Consider the following 21,335-nt stretch of genomic DNA (forward strand, 5'->3'; position numbering starts at 1 on the left):
TAGGAAGTTCTATCAAACCTTCAGTGTATTCCAGTAGTCTTCTGTGAAGAACCATGAACATTCAGTATGTACTGAACAGTACTGAATGATTTCCTAATTCCATGTTTTTCCTCTTCTTGCAGTATAACAAACACTTGTTTGTGCACATTGGGCAGTCAAGCCCCAGCTACAATGACCCCTACCTCGAGGCAGTGGATATCCGTCAGATCTATGACAAGTTCCCTGAGAAAAAAGGAGGCCTAAAGGAGCTCTTTGAAAGGGGGCCAGCTAATGCTTTCTTCCTTGTCAAATTCTGGGTAAGGGATGGACCCTTTGTAGAGTACTCATTTGCTATGAAGTTCTCATTTTAAAAGCAGTGACATCACTAGCTGTTGGAAAATAGCAACCTCCCAACAAATTTTCCCTGTGCCGGCAACTTAATACAACCATGACTGTTGCTGGAAATCTTTCCTCGACTGCAACAGGTACTCATTCTTGCCTGGAGCAGTGTCAGTGTCATCTGGAGAACTATTCTTGACTAGTGTCTGGAGATCTTATTTACTAGTTGTGACTTGAGCCCTATAAAATTTTCATTTCTCTATAAGAGAAGATTTCAGAGGAAGTTGTTCTCTGTATACTCTCATGTGTTCACTTCTCGCAGTGTTGAGTAACTTCTCAGTCCGAGACAACATTTTTCCATCTCTTCTCCTATCTCATTAGCTGCATTCTGTATTATCCAAGTACTAATACTTTGTAGATACATATTTACTGTGGGCACAAGGACAGATGAGATAAGAGAGACATATAATGAAATTGGATTATGCTGATAGTATATTACAGAAACAACTTCTGGTAAGTTGATAGAAATCAGCCTGTCAAAAGCCTACTCATTCAATTTGAATTTTAGTTAGCTGAAATTTGTAAAAAGCATGCCATTGTACTCCAGAGTATAAACAAAACGGTTTGGGTGATCAGTAATGTAGTTATTACAAGATTAAAAATAATAGCAGCTTAGGACAGTTGAATGTTAGCTTAGGTCAGGAGTGAGATGATGAGAAATGCACTTCTGTGTTTCATACTCTTCATACAAACTGGCACTAGAAAGCCTCTTAGCTGTTGATGTCAGGAGAAGGAAGAGTTAACTTAATTGCCTTTAGGTGCAACTTCCCAGCTGTCCCCAGACTAGCCCTCCAGAACTGAGTTGGAGAATGTTGGCTGGCAGTCTGCTGTTCAAGTGCTTAGAGCATTAATTGCTAGTGATTCTTGGAGACACCTAAGTTTACTACCTGCAGACTGTGTGCAAATCAGCTGCGACCGTCATGGGATTAGACTCTGTCAGAGTACCACAAAGTCTGCTTAGGAAGTTTAAAACAAAAAGTAAAAGACCCCTGTTCAGGGTGGAAGAAAAGTATGTGGAAGAGACAGCAGAGCCTTGTTGAGAAAGGGTAGTGATACCAAGAACTGTCTAGAAAAAAGAACAGAGGTCTGCTGTGACAAAAGAAAGGAAGAAGAGGGGATAGCTTCTAAGAATGGTTCTTGGAGAAGTAGGAGCTGTGTGAGCTGCTTCCTGCTGTTGGGAAACTCTTCAAATTGAAGTAAAAAGCACTGGCTCTCTTTTTAGGAACCAAAAAGCAGAGCTTGGAGACATGTAGAGAGAATAAAACACTTCAAATTCCTTGACTTAAGGAGAGAGAAATCATAATGAAATTGTGATCTAATGCAACTGTGATTTTATTTATCAAAATTGTTTGTGTGCTTTTGGGCTTGTGGGATTGAGTTTGAGGACTGTGTCTGGTTTTTAATATCGGAATAATAAAAGGGGCCGATGAATCACATCAGAGCAACCCAAGTTAGGCTTTTGAAGGGTTTATATGGTGGTATGTCATCATGTTGGTCTCCTGGGCCCACATGTGGCATCTGGTGTTCAGATGACACTAATTGACTTCTGTAAAGAGATGAGAAGTAGGATTTGAAACACCTTTACTTTGATGTGTATGTGATGTCCTGAGTCTCTGCATCTGTACACTTCATAATGACAGTGTCATTTCTGGACTTGGTTTAATATTTTAACTTTCTGTTTTTTTTCTTTGGTACCCTTGCATTCTTGAATCCCATCTGGAGTTAACAATAGGTTTTATTGGTGGAAACAATACAGACCATCATTTAGAAATAATCTAAGTTTACAAGTTAAGTCACTGATTGAATGTAAGCTTCAAAGGTTTTTAAAAAGTAAATAATTCAGTCTTGTATTTGTTTCTCAGTGTAGACAGTAGTAGGGGACAAAAACACCATTCTTGATGCCATAGTCTAGATGAGAAAGGATTGGGGCACTTCTGTGATTTGCACTGTTTTACAGGAATACTTACATGAATTATCTTGCAAGATCTGAGATAGGTTCTATAAGGCAATAGAACTACAGCGATTCAAAAAGAAAAAACTTTTCAGCCAGAAAATTTTGACTTGAGGAAAACTTCAAACATTTTTGTTGCAAAACTCTATATTCAACATGCCTGAAATATTGTGATAATGCCGTCTTAAACGAAGCACATGAGCCATACCTGTAATGCACCGTGCTACATGTGTTGTGGGACTTACTGAATGTGGTATATTGCAATAGATGCGTGTGGTGCAACCCTCCCACCAGTAAGTAGTCTTCACAGATAAGGCAATGTAATTTAAGAAAACAGACTGACAGAAGAAAACTAGATTTCAGCTGAGATTTTTGTAACCCTCTTCATTTTTGTAGCTCTGAAACAGTATATGCTAGGGTGCTTTTTCATTTTACTGATTGCTCTGAACAGCTATACAAACATGCTATTGATGTCCAAATCTGTGTTGGATGAAGCAGTTACTAGACTCTTCAACTTATAGCATCATCTTAGCGCAAAAGTATTAGCCAAAAGCAAATTAGTTATAACCTTAAACTTGGTGAGTAGAGTTAAATACTTGAAGGGATGTTTTGAGACGTAAATATATGAATGATTTTTCAAAGGTTCTGAATTGCAGTGGTGACTGCAGGTGACAAAAGTCTTAAAAAGCAAGGCGTTGCACAAGTTCATTTTGGTTGGCATATATGTAGTTTTAGGCTTGAAGAACTTGGAGCAAGAACCTGCCATTACTGCATTTAAGCATTGAATATACAAGGTGATCTGATGTGCACCAGAAACCCAACTCCAAACACCAGGGTTTGGATTTCTTGACATTGCTTACAGCACTTAGGATCTTTGACTGAGAGAGAGATGTTTGTGTTTGTTCAGTGGTGCTTTAAATTATTTATGTAACAGCTGAAAAGAGTTAAAAGCTTATTAGTTTGAAACATAAGGAATGTTTACAAGTTTTCCTAGATTTTGGCATTGGGAGTCTAGTACAATGAACTAACTTTAAGATTTGAATTGGCAACTTGACATCTGTGTGACATTTCTCTATGCTCCAAGTGCATTCTAGCACACGACAATGAATGTGAGACATTAGCCTCCCAATACATGGGCAGTGGCAACTCTGCTCTTTTCAAGCGTAACTTTATCTCTACCACCTGTTACTTGGTTCTCCCCATGAACTTCTCCTATATGAATCGTTATTAATAGTTTGGGGAAGAGGCATTTTCAGGGCTTTGCACATTAGTAGGATGGTGCTCTTGCATCTTACAGACTTCAGAAGTGGTGAGACTCTGTGTGTAAGACAGAAGGAAAATGACAAATCAGGAATTTGGGACAGGCGGTACTTTGTCCAGAGCAGCCATCTGCAGAGGGGTGGCCCAGGGGAATTGCTTGGTAGACCTTTCCTGCTAATGACGAGTATGTGTAGTAATTTCTTCCCCTTGGTGATACGCAAGCTGAACAAGTTTGATTGCTGAGTGGTTTTTTTTCCCAGTAAATGAATTATACTTTTCTGGAAGGGGCTGAAGAGGTGGGTTGGAGACTGCTGTCCTATGCTTGCCTTCTCTCCTGTTTGAAGCAAATCCAGTCAGAAGAGCAGCAGTGCAAATTCCCTTTGGCAACTTGCCCTGCCCACTGTATACTTTCAATTCTAACCTGGCAGAAACTGCTTGGAGAGCAAGGAGGTGGTAATTTGGTCTCCATGTCCATTCTGTCCTTGGCTCTCCTTCTGAGGCAGCAAACAAGACAGCAGCTAGCAACAGATATTCTTATGATCTTTGCATGCTTTTTCTGAGAATAGATCTGATGGGCCATCAGTTTCACCTGTAGTCACCAGCACCACCTCCTGCTAGTTACCACCTTATGTGAGAGGACTCTGTCACTGGCATGTCTTTCACCAAAGTTATTCTCCACAGTGTTCAACAGTATAGAGATTGTTGGCAGCAAAAAGACGATTGAAAGACTGAATTGCTGAGAGAATCTGTCTGCTGAGTGTCAAAAATAACACAGTCCTGGTGGGCCAGCTAAGTTGTGGCTACCCCTACTGTTGGCAAGGCCTTTTGGTGTCTTTGTATAGCTCACAAACTCTCCCAATCCCCCTTCCTTGGAGGCTGAAGACGCAGTGGTATGAGTTTTGGATTGTTGTTAAAGAATTGTTCAGCATATGCCTTTTCATTGACCATATGAGACCTGTGTGCAAGATATCAGTAAGCTATCATTTCTCACAGCATTTAATAACATTTGGAGTCTTTTCCAATCATTGCTTTTCAAAACCTCAGATAACTTGGAGACTGATTCTCAGAGGTCACAATTTTCTTCTTCGAAGTGATTCAGAGAAATTTTGATTCACAAAAAAGTTGTTGTCAGGATGAGGCCTTTCTCAGTAATGAATTGTGAAACTTGCTCTCACCAAATATCAGACAAAAATCTTGGCTTAGTATACAACTAGGATAGTGCACAATGCTAAGTTTTCAGTAACTGTTTCTTATTTGGGGTTGCAGAAGTTGAGTGATATACTTAAGCTCATCAGAGCTCTTTTCAGCTGAGCTGCTAAGAGCCTCAGACAAACCATGTCAATTTTTTTAAGTTAATACTATCTTGTTGAGTTTTACTGTACCTTTCCTCAAACAAATCCCTTCTCTTCCATCTAGAAATCTTGTCTTGTAGGTGTTTAAAATTTGAGCTTACTTCTCTGGAAAGGAGAAAATTTCAGAAGTTTCTCCCAAAACAGGCAGATAATCTCTCTTGCATGCAGTATATAGATCTCTGAGAGGCGCTAGATCACAGATACCTTGGTGCCTGTAGTTTCAAAATGTTTGGAAATGATTGGGCAAGCTATGGATAAGTATGTCATCTGTGCTGAGCTTGCACAGTAAGTTTAATGCATCCCAAATATATCAAATTGCTATTATGCTAGAGTCTGTACAGTTTCTTTGCACCTAGAACTCTTGGACAGAAAGCAAGAACCTTGACTTTGTCAGATAAAGAAATTTAGTCCAGTTTAGTAGCTCATAACTCAGCTTTGGCTTGAAATACACCTTATCTATTTGTTTACCTTTGCCCTTGAAAGACAGAGAACAGCTGTTTGAGTGCTGGTTGCCACCCAACCAGCTGAATGCTGCTGCTGCTGCCCCTTCTGCAGTCCCATCTTGTTCCTAGCAGTGGCTAGTAGGAGCCTGGGAGCCAAAGCAGCTCAGCCCACTGGCTGTGGACTTGCCTAAGTCCTGACTAGTCTCCTTTGGTTTGTCTAGGCTGGGGTAAGATTGTTGGACATACTAGTGTGTTTGTCAGTGAGGAGCTGAGTCATCTAGGTTCTAGTCCGCAGGTCAGAATCACATCCAGTTATGTATTCAACAATCCAGGACTATAAATTGAAAATTAGCCATCCTATTGTTGAAATGCTGGGAAGATGATTTTCCTTCAAGTGATAGTTACTACTGTTCCTTTGCATCTTTGAAGGATAGAATGTATTAGACAGAGTAAAACAGACCTTTCTTTGCTTACCTTGGGTGCTCATCCCAGAATTGGGTGTGCTTTGAGACAAAGTGGAGAGAAAGGAAGTGTCCTTTTCCCCAAAGCAGCAATGTGTTTTCTAGTCATGATGGCCTAGGTGTTGTGAGAAGCTCACAGGAATCTTGGCATGGAGACTGTAGTGGTTTTAGATAGTAAGATAAAAGCAGGAGCTCTTTTGGATATTAAAGACCCCGTGATGTGCAGTATGATTTTGTGTTGGTGCAATCTTGGGAAGTTTAACGGCATCCCTTAGTGATTTATGTAGTTGTCCAGCAGACATTTAGAAGTTAATTTGGCTATGGCTGGCACAGGCAGGACACAGGAACAACCACAGAACCACAGATAAAAAGCTAAGAGCAAATTTATTCTTGTACCTCACAATCCGGGGACTCTGTGAAACTGCACCTGGGCAGAGGCACGCAAGTGGGGACACAGCACTTCAGAGATCGGTCCTACCAGCAGCAGAGCAGAAAACCAAAGACATTGAACCTGCTGCTTTTGAATATAAACCAGGGATTGGTATTTAGGTGTAATTTTCCACTATGCTTTCCCACTGCAAGACAGGAATCTGGAGAATGTTTGATAACTGCCTCTGAGTCCATCACAGGATCACAGAATGGTAGAAGATGGAAGGGACCTCTAGAGATTGTCTAGTCTAACTTATTTGCTAAGGCACGTTTACCTTGATGAGGTCACAAAGAAGTGCATCCACGTGGGCTTTGAAAACCTCCAGAGAGGAGACTCTACACCCTCTCTGAGCAGCCTGTGCCAAGGCTCCCTCACCTTTACAGTAAAGAAGTTTTTTCCTGAATTTAAGTAGAACTTTCTGTTCCAGATTTTGCCTTGTCCAGTTGCGGAACACTGTGGAACAAAAAGATACTCCTCTTGAGACGGATCTTTTAAGTACTTGTTAAGTATTCATGAGATCCCCCCCTTGGTCTCCTCCAGCCTTTCCTCATAAGGAAGATGCTCCAATCCCCTGATCATCTTGGTGATCCTGTGCTGGACTCTCTCCAGAAGTTTCCTGTCCCTCTTGAGCTGGGGAACCCAGAACAGGACATAGGACTCCACATGAGGCCTCAGCAGGGCAGAGTGGAGGGGCAGCAGAACCTCTCTTGAACTGCGTGGACACTTTCCTTGATACATCCCAGAATGCCATTGGCCACAAGGGCACATTGCAGGCTCATGGTTAGTTTATTATCAATCATGACTCCCAGGTCTCTCTCTGCAGAGCTGCTCTCCAGCAGGGTAATCCCCAGCCTGTACTGGTGCACAAGGTTGGTCCTCCTGAGGTGCAGGACTTGGCACTTGCTTTTGTTGAACTTCCTGAGGTTCCTTTCTGCCCAACTCTCAAGCCAGTCAAGATCCCACTGAATGGCAGCACAGCCTTCTGGGGAATCAGCCAGTCCTCCCAGTTTGGTGTCATCAGTGAACTTGCTGAGGGTACCCTCTGTCCCCTCATCCAGGGCTTTGATGAAGACTGAATCAGACTGGCCCCAGAACCTGATCCCTGTGGAATCTGACTAGCCACATGCCTCCAGCTCGATTCTGTGCCATTGATCACCACCTTCTGGGCTCTGTCAGTCAGGCAGCTCTCGATCCACCTCACCGTCCACTCATCCAAGCCACACTGCCTGCGCTTTCTGATAAGGATATTATGGGAGACAGTGTCAAAAGCCTTGCTGAATCAAGGTAGATGACATCTGCTGCTCTCCTCTCATCTAGGCAGCCAGTTTTACCCTCGTAGAAGACTATCAGGTTGGTCAAGCAGGATTTCCCCTTGGTGAATCCATGTTGATTCCTCCTGATAACCTTCTTTTCCTTATATGTTTAGATATGAAATTGAGGATGAGCTGTTCCATCACCTTTCCAGGGATGGAGGTGAGTCCAACTGCCTTTTAGTTTCCTGGGTCCTCCTTCTTCCCTTTTTTTAAAACTGGAGTGACATTGGCCTTCCTGCAGTCCTCAGGCACCTCACCTGTCCTTCCTGATAATTCAGAAACAATGGAGAGTGACTTAGCTATAATATCAACCAGCTCTCTCAGCACTCATGTGTGCATCCCATCAAGTCCCATAGATTATGGGTGTCCAGTTTGCCTAACAAGTCTCTAACCTCATTCTCATCCACCACAGGGAAGTCTTCCATTCTCTAGGCTATCTCACTATCCCCCAGGGACTGGGCTTCCCAAGGGCCGTCCTTGGCAGTGAAGACAGAAGCAAAGAAGGCATTCGGTAATTCCACCTTCTCTGCATCCTCCATCACCAAATCACCTTCTTTTTTCATCAGCAGGTTCATATTCTCTCTGATCTTTCTTTTGTTGTTGACGTACTTGAAGAAGCCCTTCTTGTTTTCCTTTACTTCCCTTACCAGGTTTAATTCCAAAAGGGCTTTAGCCTTCCTGGTTTCATCCCTACATCCCAGGTCTATGTTATCTAAACAAGGATGTTCTACTTCCCCTGCACACAGGGCTAAGCAACACTTAGCATCATTGATATATGTGTTTTTCAACACTCCAGCTGCAGGTCACTTGTGCATATTTACAATCCTCCTTGCCAATCTTCCATTATGTTCCCACAAGATAAGTGTTCTTCAATTTTCTGCCTTGTCTCTCTTAAGGAGGCAATTGTCTCCATAGCAGGAAAAGCTAACAGATTGGAGTTCCATTCCTGAGCAGTTCTGTGGTCTTGTATTCATGTACATATTTGCCAATTTTAGTTTACGTTTACATTTATTTTAGTTTAGTTTACATTTATATGATAACTACAATGTGGGGCAGTAAGTTCCCTGAGAGGGTGGGAACCAGCTACTGTAAGTAAGTAAATAATCTGTAACTGTTAAGGCCAGCAGTATCTCTCTGAGGTGCTCCATTCTCCTGAAACAGGAACTGGAACACTCAGGCATCTGCTTTTGTCTTTCCCTGGAGTTGCTCAGATTCCATATATGTGTATGTTTGTAGGTCGAGATTTTCAGAGGTGACAGAAGAAGGTGGATGCATAGCTCTTGTTGACCGACCACCCTAAGACATATCTGATAGTCCTAGCCCATAATATGGGAGATGCTTTAGAATAAAATGTGTGATGTAAACGTCAGAGAGTTCCAACATGACGTCATTTCTTCACTGCAAAAGGCTTCCAGGAACCTGATTGTACATAACATTAGTGAATGGCAATGACTGCTTAGTTCAAACAATATTATCATATTTTTGCTTACTACCAAATAATTTAATGTTGGTTAATTAGGTATTAACTAGCTGTGAAATTCTAGACAGATCTTGCGATGGGAGACCTGCCGAATTGTGGCTTTTAGGGTTAGTGAAGCTTTTCTCATTAAGTGAAACTAACACCTTTTTGCTTTGCCTCATATTGACTGCACTTAATTTGCCATTAAGAGTTTAGGAGAATGTAACCTTAAATTTACCAGTGAAATCCTGAAAATGTTTGACTGGTTCTGCAGTGAGAGCCTCTGCTATGTTTATCTAGCAGTGGTCCAAGCAAGTTTCTCTGCAACCTTGACCGTTTGTTTCTTTGACTCAGTGGGACAGTTTCTTTCAGAGAGCAGGATTGGGTCCATACATTATGTTTATTATCTCAGGGGAAACAGCTGGATAATATGAAGGACTCCTAGCCTTGTTTCCTCTTTGGAGAAGGGAACAAATTGATCTTTATTCAGACAGTTGGAGTATGGATGAAGTAAAACACTACAGTTAGTTGCTTTAACATGTAAATAAGTAATTTATGATAACTCAATAAATACCTAAACCACAATAGAGTAGCTGTGGTGAAAACAAAGTAGCTACTTAATTATAGTGGGGAAAATTTGATAGCAAGGACTTCGGCATGACAATAATTCACTTGGCAACCTGAATTACGTTTGTCTGTAATACCTGTGTTTTGTGCCTATTAATACCTGTGCTAGCCTGAATTTGGACTACTCCAGTAGTAGTAGACAAAGCATTGTAGCATAACGCTGCATTCCAGTTGTTTAGGTGTCCATGACAATGTAAAAGCTTCCAGTCTTCTTCCAGCTGTAGTTTCTGTGTCTGGTGCAAAATTTACCACTGCCTTGGTGGTGCAAATATGAATGGTATAGAATGATTTTTAAAAGAGTTTTAAATCCAAATTGTTTTACTGATATATTCTGTATGCCCAAATCTGTTTTCAGCTCAGTGAGGAGGCAGAAAACAATGGAGGCAAAAAGGGATAAGTTGTTAAGAGAAGCAGGAACCTGTTCAGATGCTTTGTGAAGCTATCTTCTGAGAGGAAGCAAACATGAGACTAAAATAATTGCCAGCTTTGTAGGACTATCTCCTGATAAATCAGAGGATGCTCTTGAATATATAGTATGCAGGAGATGACAAATTTAGGGGAACATAAAGGGATGAGTGCACAGCTGGAGTAAAATGGTATGTATGTATTATGTATGTAAAATGCTAAGTGTATTCACACAGGTTTAGGATCTGTGACTACTTCAGAGGAAGGAATTCTGCTTAAGGGAGTCATAGAGAAGAAGGCAAGCCATTCTGACAAATGGACTTTCTTTCATCCATAAGCTGTTGTGAAGATAATATAACTGTTAAGGGGTTTTTTTAGAAACTACGTAAAACAATGCAGTCATTTTGAAGAGTGATTTTTGCTCATATATTTAAATTCTGTGCTGTTGTGCTCTCCATTAAAAGCAGAGTAAGCGCAGTGAAAGCTCTATGCCCATCCCTAATGCTGCCAGTGTTGATGTGAACACTGAAGCATTTTGACACCTTGCCTGGACTGAATCTTTGTGCCTGTCAAATTATCCAACTGCCACAACTGCTAGTCTAGGAGGTACTTCAGGAGATGTGTCGCCCACTATACTTCATGAAAAACCTACCCTAAATCTGTCTTCCACTTGCTTTTGAGTTTGTACTTGAAAAAAATAAATCATGGTAATCAGATTTTATTGGTTGGCTTGCTTAGATATTCTGTGGCATCATTTATCTAATGCAGATGGTAGTTTCTCTAGGTGGAAATAAATGTATACAACGCCACAGTGGCAGCAGCTCTCCAGTGTTGTGCTAAGTAGAAAATAAAACTGAATTTTCTGAAATAAATGGGGAAATAATTAATTTTATTTCCTTTAGCACCTCCTCCTTCACACACCTGAAGTGTCAAGTTATCAGCCATGGAAATTTGATTGAATGGAAATACTGCACATTATTACATGACTTCTTTTCCTGCTAGTGGGTTTAGTGCCACTATTGGCAAAATGGTGAGTTCTTCTGTGATAATAACTCTGTGAAATGGGAGCTGCTGGTGGATGTTGTGGTACAGAAATGGCCCAGCCTGACTGGAGAAAAAATTTTCACTTGAAAGGAATAAAAACCAAGTGTGACTTCTAGATGCTTTCTAGATTGACTTAAACCTCTTGTGAAATTGCTACTTAAGAGAAATAAGTATTATCTCATGACAGAGAAGAGACATATTTTGTTTGGCAAAGAAAAGAAGAATTTCTTATTGAAGTGGTCCAGTTCCAAGGCTAGCATTGGTTGTCCTAAGCGTTGCTCTAGATCTCGAATAAGAAATCTTCACTGACACTGGCTGAGAAAACCATGCTAGAATGGCATCTAGTGCAGTCCACAGTATATCCGCTGTAGCAGGAATAAACTTTCTTCAGTTTCCTGTTTTGTTTCAGCAGGAGGAATACAATAGTCTGAAGTAGCCTGTGGGAACCAATCATTGTTTTTCTGCTGATGTCAGGTAGCACTTGGGCTTCTAGAGTTCAGAGAAGCTCTGCTCTTCTAGTTCAGAAAGGGAGGGAGCTGAGCTGGGCATTTATTCCCACCTGTGGGTTATGTTTTCAGACCTGGAGGGAACTGTCTCATTTTCCTGAGTGTGGTTGGAATGACCCCTGCTGGAAGCTTCAGACAACCAGGAGTTTTAGGAGTTGAGTCCCAACTTGAGGCTTCAGTTAGCCAACCTTCAGCATCCACATTTGAAAACTGTGGCTGCTAATAGAGATAGGTGTCTTTTTAGGTGGAACTGGGAAACTATGTTCCTTATAGAATCATTTAAGTTAGATCATTTTGTTGTATCCTGTTTACTACATTCTTCATATCATAGCACCCGAGCCTAGTGCTTGTATGTACTCATGCATTCCTTCTCTCTGCTCTGTTTGCTTCCCCTTACCTTCATATCTAGGGTGGAAAATCTTTGTTACAGTTGCTGTAGCCTATTTATCTTCATTGGTGAGGCAGCCCAGTCTGGACTGTTGCATCACTCTGTCTTTACAGTGCCTTCTTGTCTGCTCTCCACATGCTTTATGACTAACTACATGCTGCCCTGGCACTGTTCAGCTGTGGTAAATATCGGCTAAGGCAGCTAAGGCAAGGGATCATGTCATATGTTTTTAATGTTAAGAGGATACTCCATTTGATTTCCCCAATGTGTATGCAAATCTGTGCTACCATTTTCTGAAGCGGGAACTGGGCTTTAGTGCATACTCTTCAGATTTCCCCTGCTTGCTTCACACACATTGATCCGCTTAAGGAGCTTCAGACACTCCAGTGCCTTACAATCTTGGCTACGTGAGGTAATGGTGAAAAACATAACCATCTATTGATAACCATCTCTTTTTCTTGCTTTCTTATTTTGGCAGGCTGATTTGAACACCAATATTGAAGATGAATCCAGGTCTTTCTATGGCGTTTCCAGCCAATATGAGAGCCCAGAAAACATGGTCATTACCTGTTCCACCAAAGTATGTTCATTTGGAAAGCAAGTGGTAGAGAAAGTGGAGGTATGACACAGACACTGGGGTGCAAGGTTCTGTCTATCTGCTGTTTTGTCTCTTCAAGTATTTGCATCTTGCATATATCTCAAGGCAAAATATATCTCATGCTTGCCAGGTAGATGGATGCCATAGATTATTATTTCTGAGGCTAGCAGATATAAGTGCAACGTGGCCTTGTCTCAGGATTTCACTGAAAGTCTGGTAGTACTTGCTGGTTTTTGCTTGAATCTCAGTTTCTGAAGACTTGTGAATATCTAAGACTCTCAGCTCTACTGATTCTCTGGGGGTTTTTTGGAAGCAAAGAAAAGCTAGGAAACCAGGACCCTTGTTTTGTAGTCCAGAAAGGTGAAACCAAATAGCCAACACCTTAGAACTTTCATCAGTGTTTTTAAACAGATCATTTATACACTGTAGCCATTAATTAGTAGACTACTAATTTGCAAGCTATAATCTTCTGGCTTTTTGAGGCTTATCTTAGTGCTTATACACTTACAGTTTGAGCAACAATGAAGCTTCATAATTACACATATATCCGGAATTGAAGAAATTCTGATGCCACATTCTGCTAAGACAGCTGTTCTGATCTGCTTCCCACTGCTCTCTTTCTCAAGTAGCCTTTAGATAAATGAGGAGCAGCTATGTGCAGAATACCAGGTATTCTTGTGTCAGAAGTCAATTCAAGCTACATTGTTTACCAAGACCCATCTCCAGTCATATGACAGACATGCCTGAGCTCTGGTTGTGTGGATGGGATAGATAGGCCAAAGAAAGGTTGTGGTGCAAAGGCAAGGACACCAAGCTCTTGGGGTGAAAGGAGGTAATAGGCATTTAAGAGTCTGCTGTGAAATTACAGAATCCAGTCTCAGCTTCTGCTCAATGGAAGATGTAATATTCAGAAGCTAAGATGTGAATGTGAAGAAGAAAATTCCTCTGTGTAACGCTGACCAGACAATTTCTTAAGAAAGCAGAGATACTATGTTCTCTCTTACAGATACCAGAAAGTTTTAGTCTTTTCCAGCTGCAAAGCATCCCTTGTGTATGTTTGCCATCATTACTAGGAACTTCCTTGTCTTGCTAAAGCAGTAGTTTTAAACTTTTTTGGTTTATTCACACCTAATATTTTTCCAGCAGAAATGCTGGCCATAGTATAGCTGACAATTGGCCTGCTCCTCTTAGTTACCTTTCACAGCTCCTTGGCAGTTCGAAGCTCATAAGCTGGAACCTACTGTTCCAAAAAAATCATACCAAAGAAGTCAGAGGGCTCAGGGAGACTGACCTTGGTGTGAAGTACTGTAGAGGAATAATTAATCATCTTATGACTGTTAGCAAATTGCTTGAAAATACCATTGTAAATTTTCTGCTCTGAATCCCTTTGTGTAATTAATGCTACTAATGTGACAATGTTAGCCCCATGTGCCCGTTTTGTTTTTTGCATTGCAGACAGAGTATGCACACTATGAAAATGGACACTATTCTTATCGCATTCACCGTTCCCCTCTCTGTGAATACATGATAAACTTCATTCATAAACTCAAGCACCTTCCTGAGAAGTATATGATGAACAGTGTTCTGGAGAACTTTACTATCTTACAGGTGGGATTTTCAACTGTTTTTGTTGGAGCTTGGAAACATGTAAGCCCCATGCGGGAGTTCACTGTTTTCAGTCGAAGCAGATTTCCTTTTAACAGCTCAGCATCCAATTGAACTTAGTATCTGTCACATGTATTGCACCTCAAGACCATTTATGGAGCTCTCGAGGTAGTAACTCATACAGAGAAACAGCAGAAGAATTTGAGAGACCTGAGTAAGAGGGAGAAAAAAGAACATGAAGTGAGAACTCACAAGGCAGAGAGATAAAGGAAAGAGAAGGATGCAAAAGTCAGGGAAGGAAATACACATTCCACTATTAGACAAACATTCAAGTACTTTCTGTGCCCTGGCCCTCTTTGCAAAGTAAAAAAAAGCAAGAGCACTGTAAAGTGACTATATAATTTTGTCATGGAAAGAGTTCTTCACTCACCAGGTAGGGGAAAAACACCTGGAGCACCCCAAACCTGGAAAGAAAGGGCATGTTTGGGGAAACCCTGTGACAGCTTCATGAATCACTGCAACCTCCAGGTAGGGCAGTACTACAAGGCTACAGCAACTAGATTTGCATTAGTGTCTGTGTTATACCAGGAGCCTTTCCAGGCTAAATTTGGGAAAAGGGAAAGAACAGCTTTAAAAAGTGGTCTAATGAGACTGAGTTCTGTGCCTGCCTCTGCATGTTGCATCACAGATCTTCACCTGAAGAACTAGAGGCTGCGTAAGTAGAAGAGATGCTAGGAGCTGTATGAATGAATGCAGATCAAGAGGTCTTCTTTCCATTCTCTGGAGATCTTATGAGACCTCGGGCAACTCATTTCACTGCTAGGTACCTCAGCTATAAACCACAAGGTTAATAATATACCTGACAGGGCTTTAGGAGTTTTTACTAACATCTTTAGCATCAGGGAGAAAAGTATAACTGCTAAGAGTTTCTTCAGATGAGCAAAAGCGTGAAGGAGGTCAGGGCCAGAGAGATGGAAGGCCTATGTGCTGTAATCTGTACTGAGGAACACTATAACTGTTTTCTACATGTTTTGTTCCTGAGGCCAGCGCTTGGTATATATTTTAGCAACAAAATTGTCACATAGTTTTGCTTCCTCTAGGGCTTTATGTTTTGAGTAATTTCATGTCTTTCCCTCACCTCCTGTCACAGAGAAGCATGTGTCAGTGGATGCTGGCCTTTTGTATATTGTCTTGCAGTTCTGTCCCCTGAGCAGCAGGTTGCGTGTTTTCCACCCCCTGCTCCCCACTGTGGAGCTGAAAAATGGTCATGCTTAATGCTGCTAGTCCTCAGTTTGTGCTACCAACAGCTGAAGCAAGTCTAATTGTATTTTTTCTAGACACTTTCCTGAGCTTAGATAACCCAAATCTTGCACGGATGATTTACCTTGCTGTGCACATTGCTTGGGGTCTCCAAGATTTCAGAACTCATTTTTCAGAAAAGACTCTGCTGCCTTACCACACCTGGATGTGTATCATTCATAATGGTTTGCAGAAGAAAGAAGAGTTAGTTCAGCTGCAAAGTCAATGATGAAGTAAGAAAATAAAACAGAATAGACTCAAATCAGGCTGCTAAAAGTAATAAGCAAGTTTGAAAACAGACAGTTTCTTTCTATTTTAACAAGAATGGTTGGGCTTTGGTATAGTTCAAGTGTCCAGATGGTATGTTTTCTTCTGCAGTTGCATTGGTGCTACTGCTGATAAAAGTGTGTCTCCTCCAGCAGGAGATAAAGGCTTGAAGCTTTAGCTATGGCACAAGCTGAGATGACAAGAATGTGCAAAGTTGTGCAGTGAGAGAAAGAGAAGCTGAAGCGGGAGATCTGGGTTCATCATTTTGCTTGTCCCTGCCATGTAGCATAGGCAGTGGCATGCTTCTGAAACTAGGACAACACTGTTCCTTTTGCATGCTGCTGAATTCATGAGTGTAGCAGCCATCCTTCTGACATCTACAGTGTATGGAATGAGAGGCGTAATGGAGTCAAACATGTAAGTCTCTGTAAAATGATTTATACTCTATAATCCTTGTGTTCCATATCCACCACTGACAAGCAGGAACAGATGGAGGGACAGAACTGTTCATGGCTGTGATACATCAACGTATACATGAGCAGGAGTCGATAACAGAGCAAAAAGATTTTCTGTGGAACACTTTCTGTCTGCAACACCAAGGAGTGGCGAGTAGGTGACCTAGTGGGTCTGGTCACAGCTTGGTCACAGCTTTCTTTTCTCCACAGCAGATTCTATTCACTGGATTGTAGTCTCGATGCTGTGAAAGTGCTTTGCTTGGGTGTGTGGACACATAGACTGGGAGTTGTGGTGTTTGAGCTGTGTATCATTCTTGTGTTTCTCTGTTCTTTGCCTGTTGATGACTTTTTGCTCTATGTTAAATGTGTTGGAGTATGTAAGCAGAGAAACACCTGTGGCTATCTCAGCTTCTTCTTCTTTTCTGTCTAGGTTGTGACAAACAGGGACACACAGGAGACCTTGCTGTGCATAGCATATGTTTTTGAGGTGTCAACTAGTGACCACGGTGCCCAGCATCACATCTACCGGCTGGTGAAAGACTAGAGACTCTGTGCCCTGAGTCATCCATGGGATGCCTATCTAAGAAAAAAGCCTGTGCTTGAGCAACCCCTGCCCCCTTATACCAAACTGAAAAATAAACTGCAGATACTGTGTATTTTCAGAAAATTACCTCTGAGCTGTTTTGTGGTTGACAGGGTCAAATAAATTTGCATCTCCAGGTTTGTGCAAATGGGGAAAAAGACTTGGAGTCAAAGAAACAAGCAAACAGCTGCTTAAGGGTTTCACCAAAAACAACACCCCGTGGAATGTTTTTCCCATAGAGCATACACAGGGTGTGATCATATACATAGGAGGAGTGGTATGCACCTGGGCATACAGGTAGGGCAGCAGCAGCAGCTTCCACAAGTTTGACCACACATGAACAGGTTGGAAGTGCTCATGCTACATCTGGTCTGAGTGCATGCACAAATACATTTATTTGCAGGTCAGCACATGCACAGACATGCTTACCATACATTTATGTACGTCAGACATGTGAGGGCGCATACATTTATACAGAGATTGCACGTATCCACCTGTCTAGCTGGCCACCTTAGTGTCTGTGAAGTCACAGGCCCCTTTAGGCTTCCTTCTGTTAGAGGCTGTTTCACTCTCTTCTGTGCATGATAGTGAGAGACCAACTTTTATTTTGTCTTTTAAATGAAGTTATACTTTAAACAATCGAGGTTTAAAGGTCGCATAGGCTTTGAGTAACCTGGTCTAGTGGAAGTGTCCCTGCTGATGGCAGGGGGTTTGGAACTAGATGATCTTTAAGGTCCCTTCCAACTCAAACCATTCTATGATTGTGTTGTCTTGCACAGAGTTTTCCTCCATGTATCAGGTCTACTCACTTGACTAAAATAATTCCTGTTGCCTTTGCTTCTGTTCTCCCTGTGCAGTTAGCACTGCTCAGGGAGCTAGACTCTGCTCTTTTTTTTTATGCACCACCAAAATAGTTGTTTAGAGAGATCATATTTTTCAGCACATTAGTTGCAGAGAACAAGGTGCACAAAGCACGTCATTTGTCCAGCAAATCACTGGAAAGAGTGAGAGAGAATAGTGAAAAGAGGTTAGCTTTCCATGTTTCCAAGGCAATCAAACAGTCTCTCTGCTTTACTTGTAAACTAGGGTTGTTACTCAAGAGTCATCAGCAGACAATCATCTTAGTCCCCACAAAGCTGCTGACATCAGGGAAGATCCAACCATTCACATTACTCTGGTAAGAGGTGGGCTGCATGACACCATCTGGCAGCCACAGAACAGGCAATCGATTGGGTGGCCAGGGACACTCCCATGGCACAGATTTGGCTCTATGGTGTTATATCTCCTTTTTCCACATTGCATCACAACACCTTAGGCAATGCCCCTCTCACTTATTTCAGATGTCTCCATCCTTGCATTTTTTGGCATAGAGAAAAGTACTCGTGAGATACCTTCAGAAATTAAGGGTTTATTAGAATGCCAGAAGGTAAAGGCTTCAGCCACATGCGGATTAAATCTGATTTCTTTCGAGAACTCAAGGTACTTCCAAGTATTCAAGGTACTCCCTTCTACAGCTTTCAGTCTGCTGATTAAAGGAATCTGTGAGTTCCATGAAGGTACTGTACAACTCCTCCCATGGCATATGTAGAAGCCTGCAGACTTGCATATCTCCTCTAGCTTCCTAGCTATCTTGTCCTTTAAAATGTTTTGGTTCTGCATTTGAAGTTGTACTCATTTACAGGGTACTCCAGGATTCTCCTCACAGATTGATGATTTTGTTTCCTGAACATTTAAATCTCAACTCCCTTCAAAGTTTAAATCTTCTATACCAAGAGAATGCTCTTCCCATGTTTTATGGATGCAGATTAATCCTTTAAGTATTTGAAAGTCTTAAGTCTCCACTGGTCTTTTTCACAAGTATTGTTGAATATTCCCCATCTTCACTGAAATTCATGAAAAATGATCAGCCAGTCACCTTCCAGTGTACTGTGCATAATTTCTACGTGGTATATTAGATTGGCAGAGAGGGTGGAGCAAGGGGTGCTGGGGGATGGAGGAATGGAGAGAAGATTTCCTTACTGGAAAGTATTCTTCTGGTATTGTACTGAGTTACCTTCTCCAACCTCTTCATTATGCTTAGAAAAACACCAGCATCACATCAACTCTCAGCTCTTTCACTTTCCAGGGGTTCTCAGGCTCCTTAGCTCCCCACAAGATGCTTTAGATGCTTGTTTCAACAATCTAATTTTTCACTAGCTCTTCTTGACTGTCTTCATGAGCTTCCTTGTGTAAACACTAACTGTGCCTTCTCTTACCCTTCTTGAAATAAGTTCTGGTAAATACTGAGCTCATCTAGACAATGGTAGCTTCAGCCACTCCTTGTGGTTGAGTATTTGTGAGGAAGAATCTGCTGATGCCTTAGAATCATCATGGTTTTATTTTGAAAATGGTGTTGAGAGCAATTGTTCTTTGCTAGCTCAAAAGGGTAGAGAAACATGCAGTGTTTTTATCAGTGGCTTAAATCTTTAGTATTCCTCTGGCTCATTGCTGGTTGATAGTCTGGATTTTCTTTCTCTGAACTGTTTTCCAAAGCTTGAGTAAAACTTACTCAAGCCTATAATGCTGCCTCTAGCTTTGTAATACTTAGTTTGTGACTTTAGGATTCAATAATCCTAATAATCCTGACTCTACATTGCAGCTGGGTGAGTTGATCTCAAAGAAGAAACTAATATTCAAGGAACGGCAAAGAATGAACTATTAAAATTCTAACTTATAAATCAAGCGAGACAACTTTATTATGGTAAAATTTTTGCGTGGGACCCCCTAAATTTTTTTTAATGAGCATGAATTCATATTCATGTGGCAGCTGAAAAGACAAAAACTAAAAAGACCTTTAACAAAGATAACATATGACTGTCTTAACTGAGGGGAACATGTGTACTGAAAAGATGAGTATAGACCCGTTCTCTTTTAATGTCTACATTGGTCTGGAAGAGGGAGAAGGCAGCAGGGTAAATTAATCTGCAGATAGCAGTAAAGGAGAGTTTTGCAGGCTGAGTATGTATAGAGAACTTGAGGGACCTGAACAGCACTAAGACACTAGGGTTGAAATGGGAGAATGAATACTAAGAATGATTTGAAATTAGTTTTAAATGTCATTAAAAGCAAATGAGAAAGACGGGGAATGAAAAGTGAATTATCAGAATGAGAATCAGTGCCTGAGAGGTACATGATCAAAATTGGACAGCATGTTGGTATTGTCATAGGACAGATGCACAAGTACAAAACTTAATTGACACAGATGAATGTGAATCACATGAGAGTCTCACGGTGCTACCCACTTAATGAAATGGAGACATACACTGGAGGATGAAGATTTCACTGTCCATGGAAGAGGTGATACCAGGCCCTACAAAGTGTTTTAATTGGCATAGCATGTGAGGAATCTTGGGAATTTCCATTTCAACAGTGATTTCAAACAGAAGACTGGAATATAGGCTATTTGAAAAGTCCTACTGAATGTGTTTCATATACAGGTACAATTTTACAGTAGAATAGAATAGTTCCAACTGGAAAGGACCTACAAAAATTATCTAGTGCAACTGCCTGATCACTTCAGGGCTAACCAAAAGTTAAAGCATATTATTAAGAGCATTGTCCAAATGCCTCTTTAACAGTCTTGGGGCATTGACAAACTCTCTAGGAAGCATATTTCAGTTTTTCACTGCCCTCTCAGTAACGAAATGCTTCCTAACATAAAGTCTGAACGTCCCCTGGTGCAGCTGGTTCAACAATGGTTCAACATTCCCGTGTGCTATCACTGGATCCTAGGGAGAAGAGATCAGCATGTCCTCCTCCACTTCCCCTCCTCAGGAAGTTGTAGAGAGCAAGATACCTCCTTCTCTCCAAACTAGACAAACCCAGTGTCCTTGGCTGATCCTCACAGGACATGGCTTCCAGCCCTTGCTTATGGGCCCCAGAACCATACACAGTTATCAGTGTGAGGCTGCAACAATGCTAAAATACCGTGGGATAATCACTCCTGTTGACTGTCTGGTTCTGCTGTGTTTGATGCACCCTAGGATGCAGTTTCCCCTCTCGGCTGTCTGAGCACACAGCTGCTACTCATATTGAGCCTGCCACCAATAAACACCCCCAGGTCTCTCTCTGCTGGGCTGTTATACTTGTGCCTGGTGTTACTCCATCCCAAGTGCAGAATCCAGGATTTATTCTTGTAATTTGTGCCATTGATGATTGCCCAATGTTCCCGTCTATCTGGGAACTGCCCTCTGCAAGGCCTCTTCCAGTTTTGCACTGCTGAAGTCCCACTGGGCCTTGACAATCAATTTGATGTGGAAGAGCAACTAATAGACTTTCTTCCTCATTAACCTATTGCATGGCAGTTGACCTGTTGGAACCGTCCAAGTGTAGAGTTCTACTTGTATGTAGGAGGTTCCTCATAGGGATGAGCCTTCACCAGACATTACTGTGGAGCAGCTGACATACGTTGCCTTTGCCACTGTACTTCGCTGCTCATGGGCTGTGTCTAGGTCATAACCTGGGTTTTGAAG

At 41.5% G+C, this 21,335-nt stretch overlaps 1 protein-coding gene across 2 annotated transcripts in view; it reads left to right on the forward strand.

Moving 5' to 3' along the window:
- Positions 1 to 16,908, forward strand: part of TEAD4 (TEA domain transcription factor 4) — a 62,924-nt gene extending 46,016 nt beyond the window's left edge. Inside the window, exons 10-13 of one of the 2 annotated variants that reach the window (XM_062008064.1) lie at positions 123 to 296; positions 12,496 to 12,597; positions 14,071 to 14,223; positions 16,672 to 16,908. In XM_062008064.1, the coding sequence (XP_061864048.1) occupies positions 123 to 296; positions 12,496 to 12,597; positions 14,071 to 14,223; positions 16,672 to 16,785 (543 nt within the window). In that variant the 3' untranslated portion in view covers positions 16,786 to 16,908. Of the gene's footprint in view, positions 1 to 122; positions 297 to 12,495; positions 12,637 to 14,070; positions 14,224 to 16,671 lie in introns of both variants that reach the window. The other variant, XM_062008055.1, reaches the window with a different exon arrangement.
- Positions 16,909 to 21,335: the final 4,427 nt, after the last annotated feature.

The sequence above is a fragment of the Colius striatus genome, chromosome 1 (genome assembly GCF_028858725.1).
Source record: "Colius striatus isolate bColStr4 chromosome 1, bColStr4.1.hap1, whole genome shotgun sequence".
NCBI lineage: Eukaryota > Metazoa > Chordata > Aves > Coliiformes > Coliidae > Colius > Colius striatus.